This window comes from Falco biarmicus, chromosome 7 (genome assembly GCF_023638135.1).
Source record: "Falco biarmicus isolate bFalBia1 chromosome 7, bFalBia1.pri, whole genome shotgun sequence".
Lineage (NCBI taxonomy): Eukaryota > Metazoa > Chordata > Aves > Falconiformes > Falconidae > Falco > Falco biarmicus.
In genome coordinates, this window is record NC_079294.1 from 58,219,893 (window position 1) to 58,235,176 (window position 15,284).

The 15,284-nt window shown below is 38.1% G+C and overlaps 1 protein-coding gene and 1 long non-coding RNA gene across 5 annotated transcripts in view; one reads left to right on the top strand and one right to left on the bottom strand.

The window, feature by feature from the left end:
• SLC12A1 (solute carrier family 12 member 1) overlaps window positions 1-15,284 on the top strand; it is a 52,244-nt gene that overhangs the window by 423 nt on the left and 36,537 nt on the right. For 2 of the 3 annotated variants that reach the window (XM_056347682.1, XM_056347683.1), the window contains exons 2-5: window positions 3,288-3,885; window positions 9,352-9,486; window positions 9,693-9,768; window positions 15,042-15,137. In XM_056347682.1, the coding sequence (XP_056203657.1) occupies window positions 3,475-3,885; window positions 9,352-9,486; window positions 9,693-9,768; window positions 15,042-15,137 (718 nt within the window). In that variant the 5' untranslated portion in view covers window positions 3,288-3,474. Of the gene's footprint in view, window positions 1-3,287; window positions 3,886-9,351; window positions 9,487-9,692; window positions 9,769-14,309; window positions 14,406-15,041; window positions 15,138-15,284 lie in introns of all 3 variants that reach the window. The other variant, XM_056347684.1, reaches the window with a different exon arrangement.
• LOC130153197 (uncharacterized) overlaps window positions 9,372-15,284 on the bottom strand; it is a 47,339-nt gene continuing 41,426 nt past the window's right edge. For both annotated transcript variants that reach the window (XR_008823256.1, XR_008823257.1), the window contains one exon: window positions 9,372-9,507. This is a non-coding gene — a long non-coding RNA (uncharacterized LOC130153197). The remainder of the gene's footprint in view (window positions 9,508-15,284) is intronic.

Sequence of the window (15,284 nt, forward strand, 5' to 3'; positions counted from 1 at the left end):
ATGCTTGAAGATTAAACACTTTAAACACTTCCTTACAACTTTAAAACGCTGAAGGAAGCACAATACTATCTATGGTCAGAAATGTGTAGTAGTAGTAATAACAATATTGACCAGCCAAACCCAGCAGAAGTAAAATAAACTAAATAAATGTAACACGTGGCTGTGAGGCTTACAAAACATTAAGCGAGAAAACCATGATAAATAGGGAAGGGTTATAAAGTGGTATCATAGCAGAGATGTGACAGCAGAATATTTTCTATAGCTGATGGAAGAAGTGAGAAAATACGCTTTAGCTATATCTCATAGTGAAGATGGAGGACATTTGATTATCAGCTCTTCAAATTATAATTTTGATATGTGATTTGAGGGAAAATTTACAATGCTAAGGTATAAATATTGATGTGGTACTTTACATTTCAGTGCCAAAGGGCCAAATGCATTTCACAAAATCACTGAGCAATATAAATTGGAAAAAAAAATCTCTGGGGGTCATCTAGTCCAACCTCTTGTGAAAGCACAAAACTTTAAAAAAATGCCTCTAATGGGCTTATTTACCCAGATTTCTATATATTCCTTTATATAGATACACTTTGCTTCTAAAACTTTCTGCTTTTACATACACTGGCAGAGTTTCAATGTCTAAATATGCTCTGTTTTAGTTAGTTTGAACAGACCTGCACTCCTACTGAATACAGGTCTATACAACCGCACTCCCTTATCTCCTCAGACGCATGTCTCGAAGACATATGGATTGCCATCGCTTCAATAGCTCATTTCAGGGCCATCCAGGCCAACCTGTAAGTTGCTGCAGAGGTACCTAACCCACTAAAGGCCTTAAATATAAGTACCCTTTTTGCTCTTTGACTTTTTGTTTGCTTGTTTGTTTTTTTGAGGTGGTCTGTGTGGGAAAGTAAAGGTGGGAAGCAGATTGCTTGGCTATTGTATGTTCACCTCTCCGTGGGCTGCCACTCCGAGCGGCCTAGACAGGCTGGAGGAACAGGCCAACAGGAATCTCATGACATTCAACAAAGACAAATGCAAACTCTGTAGCTTGGACAGCCTAAAACCCTGCACAACACAGCCTGGGGCCTCCCTGGCAGAGTGCAAATCTCCTCGAAAGGATCTGGTGAGCAGCAGGCTAGAGAGGAGTCAGCACCATGCCCTGGGACCAGTGGAGGTGAACAGTGTCCTGGGCTGTGCTAACAGGATACAGCCAGCAGATCAGCCAAAATGACCATTCTATTCAGCACTATCAGACCGCACCTGGAACACAGTTTGTGTCCTGCACCCCGCACCTGCCCATGTCAGAAAGATGTGGATAAACTTTGGTGTGCCTGAGGGAGGGCCACCGAGGTGGGCATGGGTAGCAGCATCTGCCCTATACGGAAATGGGGCTTGTTTAACCAGAAGAAAAGGCATTAGGGGAGCCTAAGCAGCTCCCCTAATACTTACAGGGAGGTTACTGACAAGGTAGAGCTGATCTCTCTACTGGCATGCACAGCAGGACAGGGAGAGATGATGGTCACAGAACGACACACAGAAGGTTCCAACTAGATACACAGGAAAAAAAACCTACTTTGAAGACAATTAAGTATTAGAATAGGCTGACAGTGAAGTCTGTCCTTGGAGGATGTCAAGCCCTGTCTGGTAAAAGCCCTATGTAACCTGATTTACATTCAATGTTCCCTCTGCTTTGAGTGAGAGGTTGGGCTAGATAAGTTCCCAAGGCCCCTTCCAACCCGTGTGATTCTATGACTTGCTACAATCTATTTCAAATCATCTTAAAGGGTGTTTTGAGTGTACAAATGTAAAATCGGGTGCAAAATTCTATGACTCTTCCAATGCCTAGGACTACTGTTAATATTTCCCAGTAATTGCTGCTTTACCATAGTCATTTATTTCCTCCATTATAATTTAGGAAACCCAATGCTATTCTTGGATCTGTTTCAGTTGCCTATTTATTCCTTCACATTACCTTAGTTTTACCTACATTAAAAATGAACGATTTGCTATATCTTAATTGCTTGCTCATAAATTGTTGCCATCCTGGAACTACTGAAAACTTAAAGCCTAGCTTTTTTAGTTAATTTTTAAAAATGTATTTGATTCAAGTTTTTCATGCAAATTTAATTCTAGACTATGAGAAAAATATAAGTGATATCATAATACTTAAGTGGAACAAACAGCAAATGATCTTCATGGGATCCTGTGTCACATCCCTTTTACTGACTACATTTTCACTGTCTTCAATTAAACATGGCATTATTAAAAGAAATACTATATTTGAAATCAATTTTAGGTACTTAGAATCTGATCCAAACCCCATTTTATATAGATGGTGTCGTGAATCCTGATGTAGGATCCTGCTGACTACATCAATTCGTTGCAAATTCTGATTTAGGATCCTGCCACATACAGCAATTTGTCGTAAATGGGTGATTTAGATAATTTAAAGAATCATCATCAAAGGCATTAGCAAAAATGGTTTTAATATGATGCTGTAAAAGTGCTACTTAACAAAGTTTGATGGCAAGGTTCAATCTATTACTGTACAGCACAATCACTTGAACAATGATTCAAAACTACCAAAGCACAAATCAAAGTTACCAAGGCAAAATCAAAGTTACCATACGACAAGGTTATGCATGATATTGGTTGCTTACCAAATGGCAAAAGGTCTCTCTGCCTGAGGAGCATCCTTGCGAGGTGTCCCAGCGCAGGGGGAGATCACCGCCACACAGCCAGGCTGCTTAGCCACGAGAGCTCAGAGAAGGCTTACTTAGGCTGTCATATTTATGGAATAAAGTGGTTGGCTTGTAGTCTAGTTACAGGCAGTGGAAAAGGTATGTGTGAGACTCCTTGTACCCACAACTTTCTTTGTTCCTTGATAAATGGGTCTTGGAAAAGCCAACCACTATTCATGTGTTAATCGCATGATCGGTGTTCCAAGCTCATATGCATCGATGCTCACTGTGTCACTCTGCTCCTTTGTGGGTTTTCAGAGAACAGATTGAAACTAAAGGACTTGGCCCACTTACAGCTTAGGCCTTTACCTCCTTTGGAGCTTGTACCGCACTACCACTAGTTTGGTTAAGGAGTTGAGTGCACCCATCACAGATGGACACATCCCCACAAACTCAGTCTTTTACTCAACTATTTTTTTACTCAACAAGTCATAGGATGACAGTCTCATGGATATTTGATGAGGAGGCAGAGGGGATCTTTATGGCGGAAAATTTTTCTAACTGCAAGTTAATTAATTTTTTTTTTATTTTTTTTTATGGCAGAAACACCACAGACAACATTAGGAAGATTGCTTAGAGTTTTAAAGAAAAATTTCTCAGAACTTTGTTACTCAAAAAGCAAAGATTTCATATGCAACAGCACTAAACCCTTTGCTGTAGTTGCAACTAACTAGCTGCAGCCACAGAAGAGTAAACGGATCAGTGACTTAAGTCTATAGCATCCCTGAAGATGTCGATGAATAATTCGCCAAATGTATTCTTGGATCCAAATGCAAATCGGTTTCAAGTTAACATAATTAATGAAAGCCACGACAACAATGAAACATCCCAAGAGGATGTGGGCTCTGACCCACCACATTATGAAGAAACATCTTTTACTGATGAAGCACATAACAGACTGAGAATCAGTTACAGACCAGGAAAAAGAGAATTATATGACAATTTTCTTCAAAATGGAGAGAAAACAGAAGCTAGTTCACATCCCTATGATACTCACACTAAAATGTATTATCTTCAAACTTTTGGCCATAACACAGTGGACCCAGTTCCCAAAATTGATTATTATAGAAACACTGGCAGCATCAGTGGGAATAAGCTCAGCAGACCAAGCTTATTAGAAATTCATGAACAACTGGCAAAGGTAAGTGGAAAGGCAAGATACAAATTTTCTCTATTCCATTTCCAGGCTGTTAATTCTGTTTATTAATATAAGAAAGTCCTTAAATTCATGGACCTTAGCCAAGAGAAAAAATACAAGTAATCACTTACCATATTTCCTTTCATAGCTGCAGTATGTTTTCTGCCCTGTACTCTGCTCAAAGCAAAGGTTTTTATTAAATGGTGATAGTAATGTACTTGATTAGTGGGAAAACATAGCTTAATCTTGTCTAAAAGTACAGAACTACTGAATCTCTTCTGTTTCACTTAACATTTAGGACAGCAGATGATGAATATCAATTCATAATTTAACCAAGCTACACAATTCACACTTCTTGTAAACTTGAATTTAATGTCAATGCACAACTAAGTTTCACAGATTCCTCAGTCGTATTCATTTATATATAAGTATCATAAAAAACATTAGTGCAATAAATGCAATTTCAACTGATCAGAAACCCAAAGCACAACCTGTTTATTGCTGTAACAAACCACTCAAACAGCAGAAAGAATTCAGAACAAGGGTGTTGAGGTTGAAAGTGTTTGTTCAGAAGACAGAGAGCAGACAACAGATTTCAGGTGCTGATTTAATGAATGAATTTGGGCCTTCATGCTCATTATACCAATGAATTTGGAGAGAATCTGAAAAGTTTCTCGAATGACTACATAGAAAACATTTATGGAGGAATAATATGGCTAAATTCCTCCTGATCTATCACAGAGAAGAGCTGTTTAAGACTTTGCTCGTGTAATAGATGGGACTATATCCGTGTAAAATACACTTACAGAGCAAGCTACTGAACTGCATACAACTGACTAACCTGCCTTTGAAAGATTTTCTAGGGCTGCATCTCCTCCCCCCTTCTAAGCAGACCTACTTTTAGTTAACATCATGTAGAAGTCTGCTATTGTTACATATGACAGACGGATTTTATGGAAAAAACTTCCTCTTAGCAGACTCCCCTTGTTTGCTCCATTTTTTTTCCACACACACATTACAGTAAATGAATAATCAAATACTGAAGCATGCCCTTTATTGTGATAATCCCCACTTTGTCACCCTCTGTGGCTACTTGCCAGAAGAATATACATTGGTCAGGCATAATCCTTTGGGGTTTGCGCATTCAAAACTTCCCCGGGGAAGAATTTGAGAAGTTGGTAATATTAAGTCTCAAATCCCAGATTTTCACTAACTTCCGTGTTACTGCCTCAGATAGGCTAGACAGGTGAATTTTGCTGCCTATTCACCTCTCTAGATCTTTTAAGGCTTGATTTCCCTGTGTGGAAGAATCACCTCCATGCAAAATAAATAGCGTGGAAAGCTGTAATGAGAACTTCTGGGGACAACAACAACTAGATTAAGCATTTTGAAACAGTAAAACGATTAAAAAACCTCCTGCAAAACAGTGGAATAATATGATACTCTATTGGCTTTGGTAAAATTAGACTGTGACAATACCAAATTCTCTGTAAAAAGCAGAGGAGAGACACAGGATACACCTACTTACAGATTTAAAATCAAACCTTTTTTGAGATTCTTAATTGTACACTTGTCAGGGCAGGGCAGGGCTGGAGAGAGATGACCTCTACAGTCAAACTCAGACTATAAGTGTCAATATGCAGCAAAAATTCCTGTTCTTTTTCTGTGTTGGGCAACAGTGAAATAAGAAATCTCCAGAGGAAACACACTTTTGTCACCATTCCACTCAGTTTTACAGACTCCAAAGGTCTAAATAATATGGACAAGCACCTGATTTTTGGGTGCTGGCACGAATCTTGTTCAAATTCCAGTTTTCTAGAGATTACCTGTCCTATGGAAGGTTAATATAAAGTAATGAAATCAAGCAAAAAAATAACCGTTAGGAAATTAGGACCTGATTCTTTAGGACAGCTTCCTAGTTTTAGCTTGACTTATTTAAATTAAGGTTTCCACAGACCTGCATAAAATGGCTTACACAGAAAGGTGAAACAGGTTACTTGGGTCATCATTTATTTCCAAAAATGAATGCAAAGTGAATGTGAAAAGGGAAGAATATGAATTTGGTATCCCTACTCATTTGCAGATGTATAAGCTGCTACTCAAGGGACTAAACACATTTTCATGCCCAGAAGAAACTTCTTCTTATAGAAATAATTTATTTTGGTAGTGGCCAGAGAGGAGAAAACCAGTGTATTGGCTTTGAACATAATGCTGAATGATCATGCACTGAACACTGGCATATTAAGGAATTTTCAGTTTTGACCACTGCCAGAAAATACAGGGTTTTTACTGTTGCATCTCCCAGTGTTTTTTTATTTTAAATAAAATTAGATAAATTTGTTTATGTTTTTTTAAGGCTTTCACTTAGAGAAGATTAAAAAGAAGACAGATTCCATCCCAGAATAAAATGAAGGGAAAATTGTTTCACAGGTTGGAACTCTTAGGGAAAAGAGCATCTAGCTTGGCTGTTCCCAGACTTTTTCTAGTATCCAGCTTACAGAAGGATAATCTTATGCCTCTCAAAATAGGAAGGTGAATGTCAGAGGTAATGGGATTTTTGTTACACTGGCAACCTGCTGTGCCCTTATGTGAGTTGTGGCCCTGGTCTGCGAGCCAGTAACCACGGCACTGGAACAAACGACTCACCATTAGCATGGCTGGAGTCTATTCCTGGCTGTCCCATGGACTCACTTTGTGACCTTGGACAAATCACTTCAGTCTACAGAGCTTATTCGGAAGAATAAACAAACTCGAGGTCACCAGATAGTAAGATTAGTAGGGAAGGGAATTAAGACAGCGTGAAAAGCTCCTATCAGGAGGCAAAAGCAGTATGTGCAGCTGGATCGGGTGCCTATCAACCAGCCCCAGCATGCAGCAGGCCCCTTAGCCACCACTAAGGAGGGGATGAAATGCCACACAGAGTATGTATGGCGGTTAGGCTAACAGCCCAAGATGCAGTTCCGGAGAAGATGCTTCATGCCTTTTTACTTTAACACTAAAATCTGGGCTTACCACACCATACCCCAAGGTAATCCCGCCCCCCTCACCCCCAACTTTTCTGAAACACAAATTGGTGAAGACCACTGTCCTGTCAAAGCCCGTTGCCACATTCTGATAAGAAGCAACATATGTTTGACTTCAGACGGCTAAATACCACATAAACATTCCCGTTGTGCTTTGATGCCAGGCCTAACATCAGAAGATAAACATTAATATTTAATACACTTTTTTAATATGTAATTTTTCAAATGTCAGAATGTGAGGCAGGCTGAAAGGAACTTCAAATACCTAGTTCCCACACTGCTGAAGTCAAACGTGTGTCATCTTTTAGCACGACATGTCAGTTTTTGCACACATTAAGCCACAAATCGCCAATTAAATCCCTAAAAAATAGTCTAAGTGCTATTTCACAGCTGATGGCTAGTGATAATTACTTGGGCCTAATATTTACCCTACATAAGAAATCATCTAACCTTTCTTCATCTTGGCTATTCTCCACACTTGTTACAGAGATTTGATGAGCTCATCATCTTTAGCCCCAGGAGAGATGAAGAGTAAACTGTTCTGAAACAAGGAAAGGAAAATGTTTGGGGTTTCTTGTTCAGGGTTTTTTTTTGATTCATTTGGTTTGGGTTTTTTTTTAAAGCAGTTAACTTTTTATTTTGGTAGCTTTTCAAAATGTTCTGTCACTTTTATTCCACATCCTTAATGCATGAGTAGCACAGGTACAGCTACTTGGTAAATAACCAATCATTCACTAAAGCACACCAATTTAAAATGCATTTATGGAAGGTTTAAGGCCATAATTTATGATAATGGCACAGAGAGCACAAATTAATTCAAAGTACATTGGAAACAACTTGTTTCAAGTACAAAGACTAAACTCTTTTTTTCCTTTTTTGTCTTTGAAATTCTAACCACTGCAGCAAAACCCCCTCATATTATTCTGCTGATCTTCCTTAACTCACTTTAATCATTTGCTGTGTTTTGAGTAGAACAAGCCATTAGTATTTTAGGGCAAGAATTGTCAAAATTATTTAAGTAACTCAGGAGCTCAAAGTCACAGGCTTTCAATAGATCTTGTATTCCCATTTCACTTAGGGCCAAAAGGGTTATAGGCACCAAATTTAATCCATGTCGAAATGTATTATCCGGTCACTTATTTCTCATTTGTGAGCACAATCCTGGATTTACTGTGTCAAAGGCACTCTACAACCTTGCATCATAGTGGTTAGAGCCCCCATCCATGAGGGTAGAGTCCAAACATTAACATAAGCATCATATAGTTGGTCTTTATGTCTGTTTTGGTTTTGTTTGTTGCTTTTTTTTTTTTTTTTAAGTCCATGGACAAATACAGAAACACCCTTGAAGCTTAAGCAAGATGGAGAAAAACCCTCATATGTTTCACAGAATCACAGATGTTTCACCTCCTTGACATGTTTAGTTAATCTGGAAATATCTTCATTCCCCTTCAAACCCTAAAAGCATCTTGATTCCTCTCCAGAAGTGATACACACTCCCTCTGCTAGACTATGACAAGGTGATATGGTCCTTCCTGAAGGTCTTTGCAGAGGACACAGACAATTCCTGGCAATAGTTAACCTAATGCCAACTCCTCACAAAACCACTCCAAAGTTAGTATTAAAAAAAATAATAATTAAAAGGAAGCAAACAGCAATGACGAGTATCAACCTCAGTACCATGACTAATTCCTATTCAAGCCACAAGAAACATATCATAATGTTAAATTGCCTCCAAGACTCTGGGGCAGAAGAGCTGAAGAGATAAAATACAGATTTACGTCTGTAACTGGATGCGAACAATCTAAAATTCTGGGCTATTTCTTCAGGTTACACCACAAATATGGCAATTCCTAATCCTATCTACTATGGTTATACCAGAGATGGCTAAACCATAGAAAGGATTATTCATTTACTATATAATTTAATACACTTCACTAGCATTTCTCTGACTCTTTTCAAGAATATGTTACCCATTTGCTGCTGCAACTATGTTTGCACTTTATCCAACAGAAAACAGAGTTCATCACATAACTTTGCCATGCAGCACTCAGCTAGGTCTCTTTTCACTACTGGGCAATTTTCAGTTTCTACACTTAGCATTATTCATATATTTTTGCAGCACCATGTAGAGGCCAACCACAAGACTCTCATTATGTTAGATGCTCTACTGACATATCAACACAACGTACATGTTGAATACAATACACAATAAAACCAATTTAGTATCAGATAATAACGTATTTACTGTGCTTAAGCGATTGTCTTATCTTTTCTTGCTGTTAGTAAGCCCACCTGCTGATGCCTGGCGTGAGCAGAATATTGCGCTCCAGAGACAGTAAAACCTGATCTTCTTTGAAATTCCTTTATTCCATGTCTCTCTTATGCAGCCAGGTGTCCTGTGTTTGGCACAAAAATATTTGTATTTGTTTTCTGTGTGATCATTCAGAACATAGCTGTGAGCACCGGCTCAGTCGAGAGAGTGGCTAATGGAGAAAGCACCACTGGAGATGAGACAGCAGTCAGCAAGGAAGAAGAAAACAAAACAGGATTTGTCAAGTTCGGATGGGTGAAGGGTGTGCTGGTGAGAAACATATCTGCATTTCTAAAAAAAATAAAAGTAAGATTAGTTCTGCAACACTAAAGTCTTTCAAGAAGTAAGAGAGGGAGGCAGACTTGAGGGATGTTTGGGGTGCTTTTTAAAAGCCTGAATGCTTTTATCACCCTTCTGGTTGTTAATACTCTACTTCCAATGTTGCACTAATGCAGTATTTTTTGTTTAAAACCTAGGTAAGATGTATGCTTAATATTTGGGGTGTGATGCTTTTTATTCGACTTTCCTGGATTGTAGGTCAAGCAGGAATTGGTATGTATCTACTTAATTTAATTTTAAACAGTGAAAGAGATAAAGAAGATAAACTGTACATGATCATGATTAATATATAATCTGAGATGTGCACTTGCATGTTGAACTAAATTTTTTCAAATGCTTGCCAGAGTAAAAGATGTTAATTCTCCAAACTATTGGAATTTTCCAGACTCACAGCAAATTACTGCTTAGAGGCATAGATCTGTTAACTATGCATATGATCATCACATATGAATATTTCTAAGCTTTAGTGAGATTTGTATTTAGATTCTGCAACAGATGTAAACTTCATGATCTGGGCCAATTTCTAATATGTGCGTACAGAGTTAACCTTTAAGAGTTCACACTTTGCTTATCTGTGAATCCCAAACCTTGTCATCTACATATTAAAACCAACACTTTTTCACACTTCTCTGCAAAGATGAAAACAGAACTGGAAGGAGGTCTCATCTCATCAGGATTTTGTTATTTTTAACTATAACACAGCACTAGATACAAGGGTACTACGAAACAGTAAGTTTTAAAAACTGCTATAGCTTTTGTGTAAATTAACGAAGTACACTTGATTGTGTGCTCTATCTTTGCTGCTTCGTTGTGCAGTTCCATTAAGCCAAATCCCAGCTCCCACTCCTTGGGTGACTGGGCCCTGAGGCCTCCATCCAGTATGTTGTTGAGTGTTCAGTGACACCGGTGAGAGAATCTCTGGTGGAGAGAAGAGCAGCTCAGTAAGAAGCAGTGTAGTGGGGTGGTACAACTCCCTTTCTCAAGCTGCTGCTCTGGGGAAGCACAGAAATGTGAACTGCGACGGCGGTGTCACTGTTACGTGATCATACAGTTTAGAATAATGGGGCCCTAACCTTTGACTGGCACCCAGGGCTCATCAAAAACAGCAGTCCAAAAGGTTGAATGGCGAGCATTCCAGTATGGATTCTCACAGAATGGGAATATTAAGTGGGCACAAGCTGGAGTCCAAACTCTGGCCTTAGGGTGTCAACTCTCCTGGTCTTGGATAAAACTCAGTGTTCAAATTCAGGCTGAACATAAATATCATTCACTTCCTTGTTAATGGAAGTGAAACACTGAATCAACTCCAAAAGTTTTGCATGATTGAAGTCTCATTTCCAACAAAATACAGTAACTTCACAGAAGTTTCACTTAAGCAAGACTGAGTTTTTTAAAAAACAGAAGTAAATAAAATGCTTATTAAGAAAAAAATCCAGCCGCAACCTTAGAGAGACACAAATAGGAAAAAATAATCAACCAAACCAATAAAAGAATCAGACCCAAGTGGAAGAACTTTACTACTTTAGCAGTGCTCCATGCGTAGCTCTAGCACTGTGCCTGACAAAGGGGTGCTTGCTGATTTTATGATGCATACCAAATGAGAGCATACAGCCCAGGGCACTCATAAGTATATGCCTTGCCATGAAAATTCTGCATCTTAATATTGCCAAGACTTTGCTCTGGGGTTTCATGCAAAATTAGTTTTTAAGGGCAGTTTAGTAACTTATTGAGATCATCAAGAAGTATTACTTTGTTTTGAGGTGTGAGAATAGCCATAGGCAAGAGTAATTCATTTTAGAACAACTTATTTAGCAGCCATATGCCTGGTTTTCAATCTCAACTTTAATCAGTTTTTAACATTAATTTGCACCAACATCAGTTACAGCCTTTCTGCTTTCACATTTAATTTTACCATTTTAATTCACTGATAAGCAGACACTCCTTTCTTACGGTTTATTGCTCTGCTGTTGCTTTTCAAAATTGCATGGCTTATGTAAGGAAGTTAGTTTTACTTCTGAAAATGAGACATCAAATTCCATTTGAATAATTTCCCAATGCATTTTCTGAATGTCTTATAAGCAATGAGCTTTAAGTCCCTAGCCAAGCTGCTTAAGGAGAACAGTGATGGACGCTCATCATCACGAAGGCTCTGGGATTTCATTGGGTACTGCTATTAACATGGAAATTAAATGAGTCACTTAAACCACCATCTGGGCACCATTTATATTCCCATCATTAGAGGGCAAAAGAGAGAAAACCCAATTATTTCCACATCCTCATAGGTTGTCTTGGGCAAAAGCTCTTACAGGGGAAAAAAATAACATTCCAACAAGGTGCTCTGTTTATCATCAGCTGGGAAAAAAGGGACAGTATGGTCCTGACAAGATTCCAGGTCCAAAACTAGTCTGGTATTTCCACCTAACATCTGGGGACTCTCTGAAGTCTGTATTTATACCTATACAGGGAATGATTAGCCAAAGGCAGTGAAAAACACCAAGTTTATGTTAACTGAAAATCTGGCCCCTCATATTACAATAACATTACAGCAATGTTTTGGTTAAGTCACTTTACTTTATGTACTTTTCTTCTTAGATCTTAACAAAATTTTTTATTAACATTAAAGCCTTCCCAAGCAGATATTACTCATTGAATTAGCAAGATATCTGATGCTATTTATCATACAGATGTTAACATGAATTATGAAAGGCAGTAGAAAATCCTGGAAAAATACTCCTTAGGATGCACTTGCACTTACCAAATAATTTTAAAGCTATTTTTAGAATATTGTGCCTAACTTACTCAATTTAAGAGTTAACAGCTGATTAAAAGTCATATTCAGCCACTTCTCTGGCAAAAATTTTGCATGGTTTAACAATATCCTTCTATGTAATGGCAGCTGACCAAAAGGAATGACCATATAGATATTTTTTTGTTATACAGACCTGCATACAAAATAGGTGCATGACTAGCTATAGTAAGAGTTCACAAATCGATAGGATAAACATGATTTATGGCTCAAATAATTTTAAATATTCTACACCATATTATGTATCATTTATATCTCACACATTACATTGTTCTATCTGAAAGAATTATGATAACGTGGCTCTAATTTAAGCAGCAAAGAACATTCATTCAGGGATTCGATGTCTATAATAGAAACATCCAGTATGAACTGAAGTCAGGAATCTGATCTGGAAGCCAGAAGGTAAAAATACAGCAGATAAATCAATATGTTTGTAGTACTTCTAGCTAGATGTCAGTGGTAGGATCCAAGTTTCAATTTGGATGAGCCCTGGTCAATAAATATTGCTACAAGCAATGTATAATCTTCAGTTCCACACTGAAAACCTATGTACCTTACAGAAGCAAGAGAGCTATTGCATAAGGATTAGCAAGTTCAGATAAAATTAAGAGCTGATTCCATGTTTGGTGCCAAACTGTAATTGTTTCTTTTTCTTTTTTTAAAAAAAAGTTTTTTTCCTTTCCATTCATAGATAGAAATGGGAAAAGAAGCAGTAAAGTTGAGACAAAAATGTCATTATTATTTCTTCACCTGGCTTGAAACAAGAAAGTATTCTGAAACTACAGGGCCAAACTCTTCTCGGTAGTGCCAGAAATTGTAACAGAAGCAATGGCTACGATTGTAGCTTGGGAGGTCCAGTTTGTACACACAGGAAAACACCGGTCAGGTAGGCTAGCTCTGGAACACGTAATCCAAAGCGGCTGTGGGATCTTTGTTTATGGAGGTTTTCAAGACCCAGCTAGCCAAAGCCATCACTGATTTAATCCTGTGTTGGCAATAGTCCTGCTGTGACTGGGAGGCTCAGCTACAGACGTTCAGAAGCCACTTCCACGCAATGTTTCTATGATTCTAAATCATACTAGGCACCTCCTACTTGCACAGTTTCTAGTACAGCTTTACAAAATTAACAGAAACCTGACCATATAGCCAAAGACTGGAAACATACTCAGAGTCTTACTCAGCCTGAAACCCAGTTCATCTGTAATAAACACTTATCACTCATCTTCAGATATTATTTGTTTAATTATGCAATTTTATGATATCAGCTAAAAAAAAATATTCAAAGTTCTCTAAGATTATACATTACAGGTCACCTGTTGAAGTAAATGGCATCTAAAAAGCAGTATTTCCATTTTAAAATGTTTGTCTTTGGTTAAAGTAAAACTACTTTTTGCAGGGAAACAGGGAGATGAGGACACAGTGGGGAAGCACAGCACCCGTTAGCTGGGCAAGTAAGGATGTAGAAGGCTCGCATTCAGGTCTTGTCTCTCTACCTGATAGATTCTTTGTCCTGGTGCACTATGAAACTACACAGAGTCTTTCTCTGATTCAATATTTAATTAACTGATCAAAGACAGCAGTGTTCTTACAAGAGCTCTGGTTAATGTGTCAATCTCTTAACTTAAACAGCCAGGATGTATATTAAGAGCAAATAGAAGCATCCATGCCAAGGGACATTTGTTTGCTCATTTCCTGCAGCCTTTGAAAACCATGAGAACTTCTGGCTAGGGTACTCCTATCAGAAAGAATCACTGCTTGAAGACAGATGGGAATAATTTACTACCGTGACATGGCCTCCTTGGAAATGTTCTGCAAACTGCAAGTGGTCAACAAACCATCTTTTCAGTTTATTGCTCTGATTCTGGCCTGAAAATTCAATTTAAAGAGAGAATGATTTGTAGGAATCATGGAACATGAGTAAAATATTTTATCTTCTTATTACTGACAGGTCTTGGAGTATTCATAATTCTTCTTGCCACGATGGTAACCTCAATTACTGGGTTGTCAACTTCTGCAATAGCAACTAATGGGTTTGTCCGTGGAGGTAAAAATCTTAGGGTTACTAATGCTTTCAAGCCCAAAAAGGTCTTTATGTATTATCTTCATACGAGGCAAACCAGAGGGATGATAAACCAAATGGTACATCTAAAGAAACTGGAAGGTAACAATGCTAGCCACCTCTAATCACAATTTACGGCATGTTTGAGTTGTCACTTCTAATAAATCCCAGATTTCAGTTCAGTCTGTGAAGTACGTTTCAGATGTTCCTGCCTACTGCTGAGCAAGGGATGGCTTCCGGCTTTTCATGGATTTCTTCTGTTACCTTTCAGCATATCTTCCTTACCCAGAGCATTCCAGGTTGGATATCCTTGGACACACTGAGGATGAGACATCTCTTCCTCTCATTTCAAAGACTGATTCAGATCAGTGGATATCATCAATTTAATACCTTCTTTATAAAACTCCTTACATTTCAGCTACTCCTCGGAAGACGAGTAAATAATTTTGCTGGAAAAGTGCTTGTCAGGTATTTTATGAAACAAAGTTTTAGTGCATTTCAGAGCCTTAAACAACCGGTTTCCTCTAACCTCTGTGGAAAATGGCAAGTTCTTACTACGTCATTTAAGCAGAACAGGTATTTGAATACACTTGAATATACTTTCTTTTTCGGATCTTTCAGGTCTTGGAATCATAGTTATTGGTCTGAGTGTAGTAGTAACAACATTAACAGGTATCTCCATGTCTGCCATTTGCACTAATGGAGTAGTAAGAGGAGGTAAGTAAATATGATCTCATGAAAAATACAAAATCCTGCAGATTTGGGTTAGTAAAAATAAAAAAGAATTGAGATAATAGTGCTATAAGAAAAGCAATAATAAATAAATGTATTTGGAGTGATCTCTCTCAATAGATCAACAGTAAA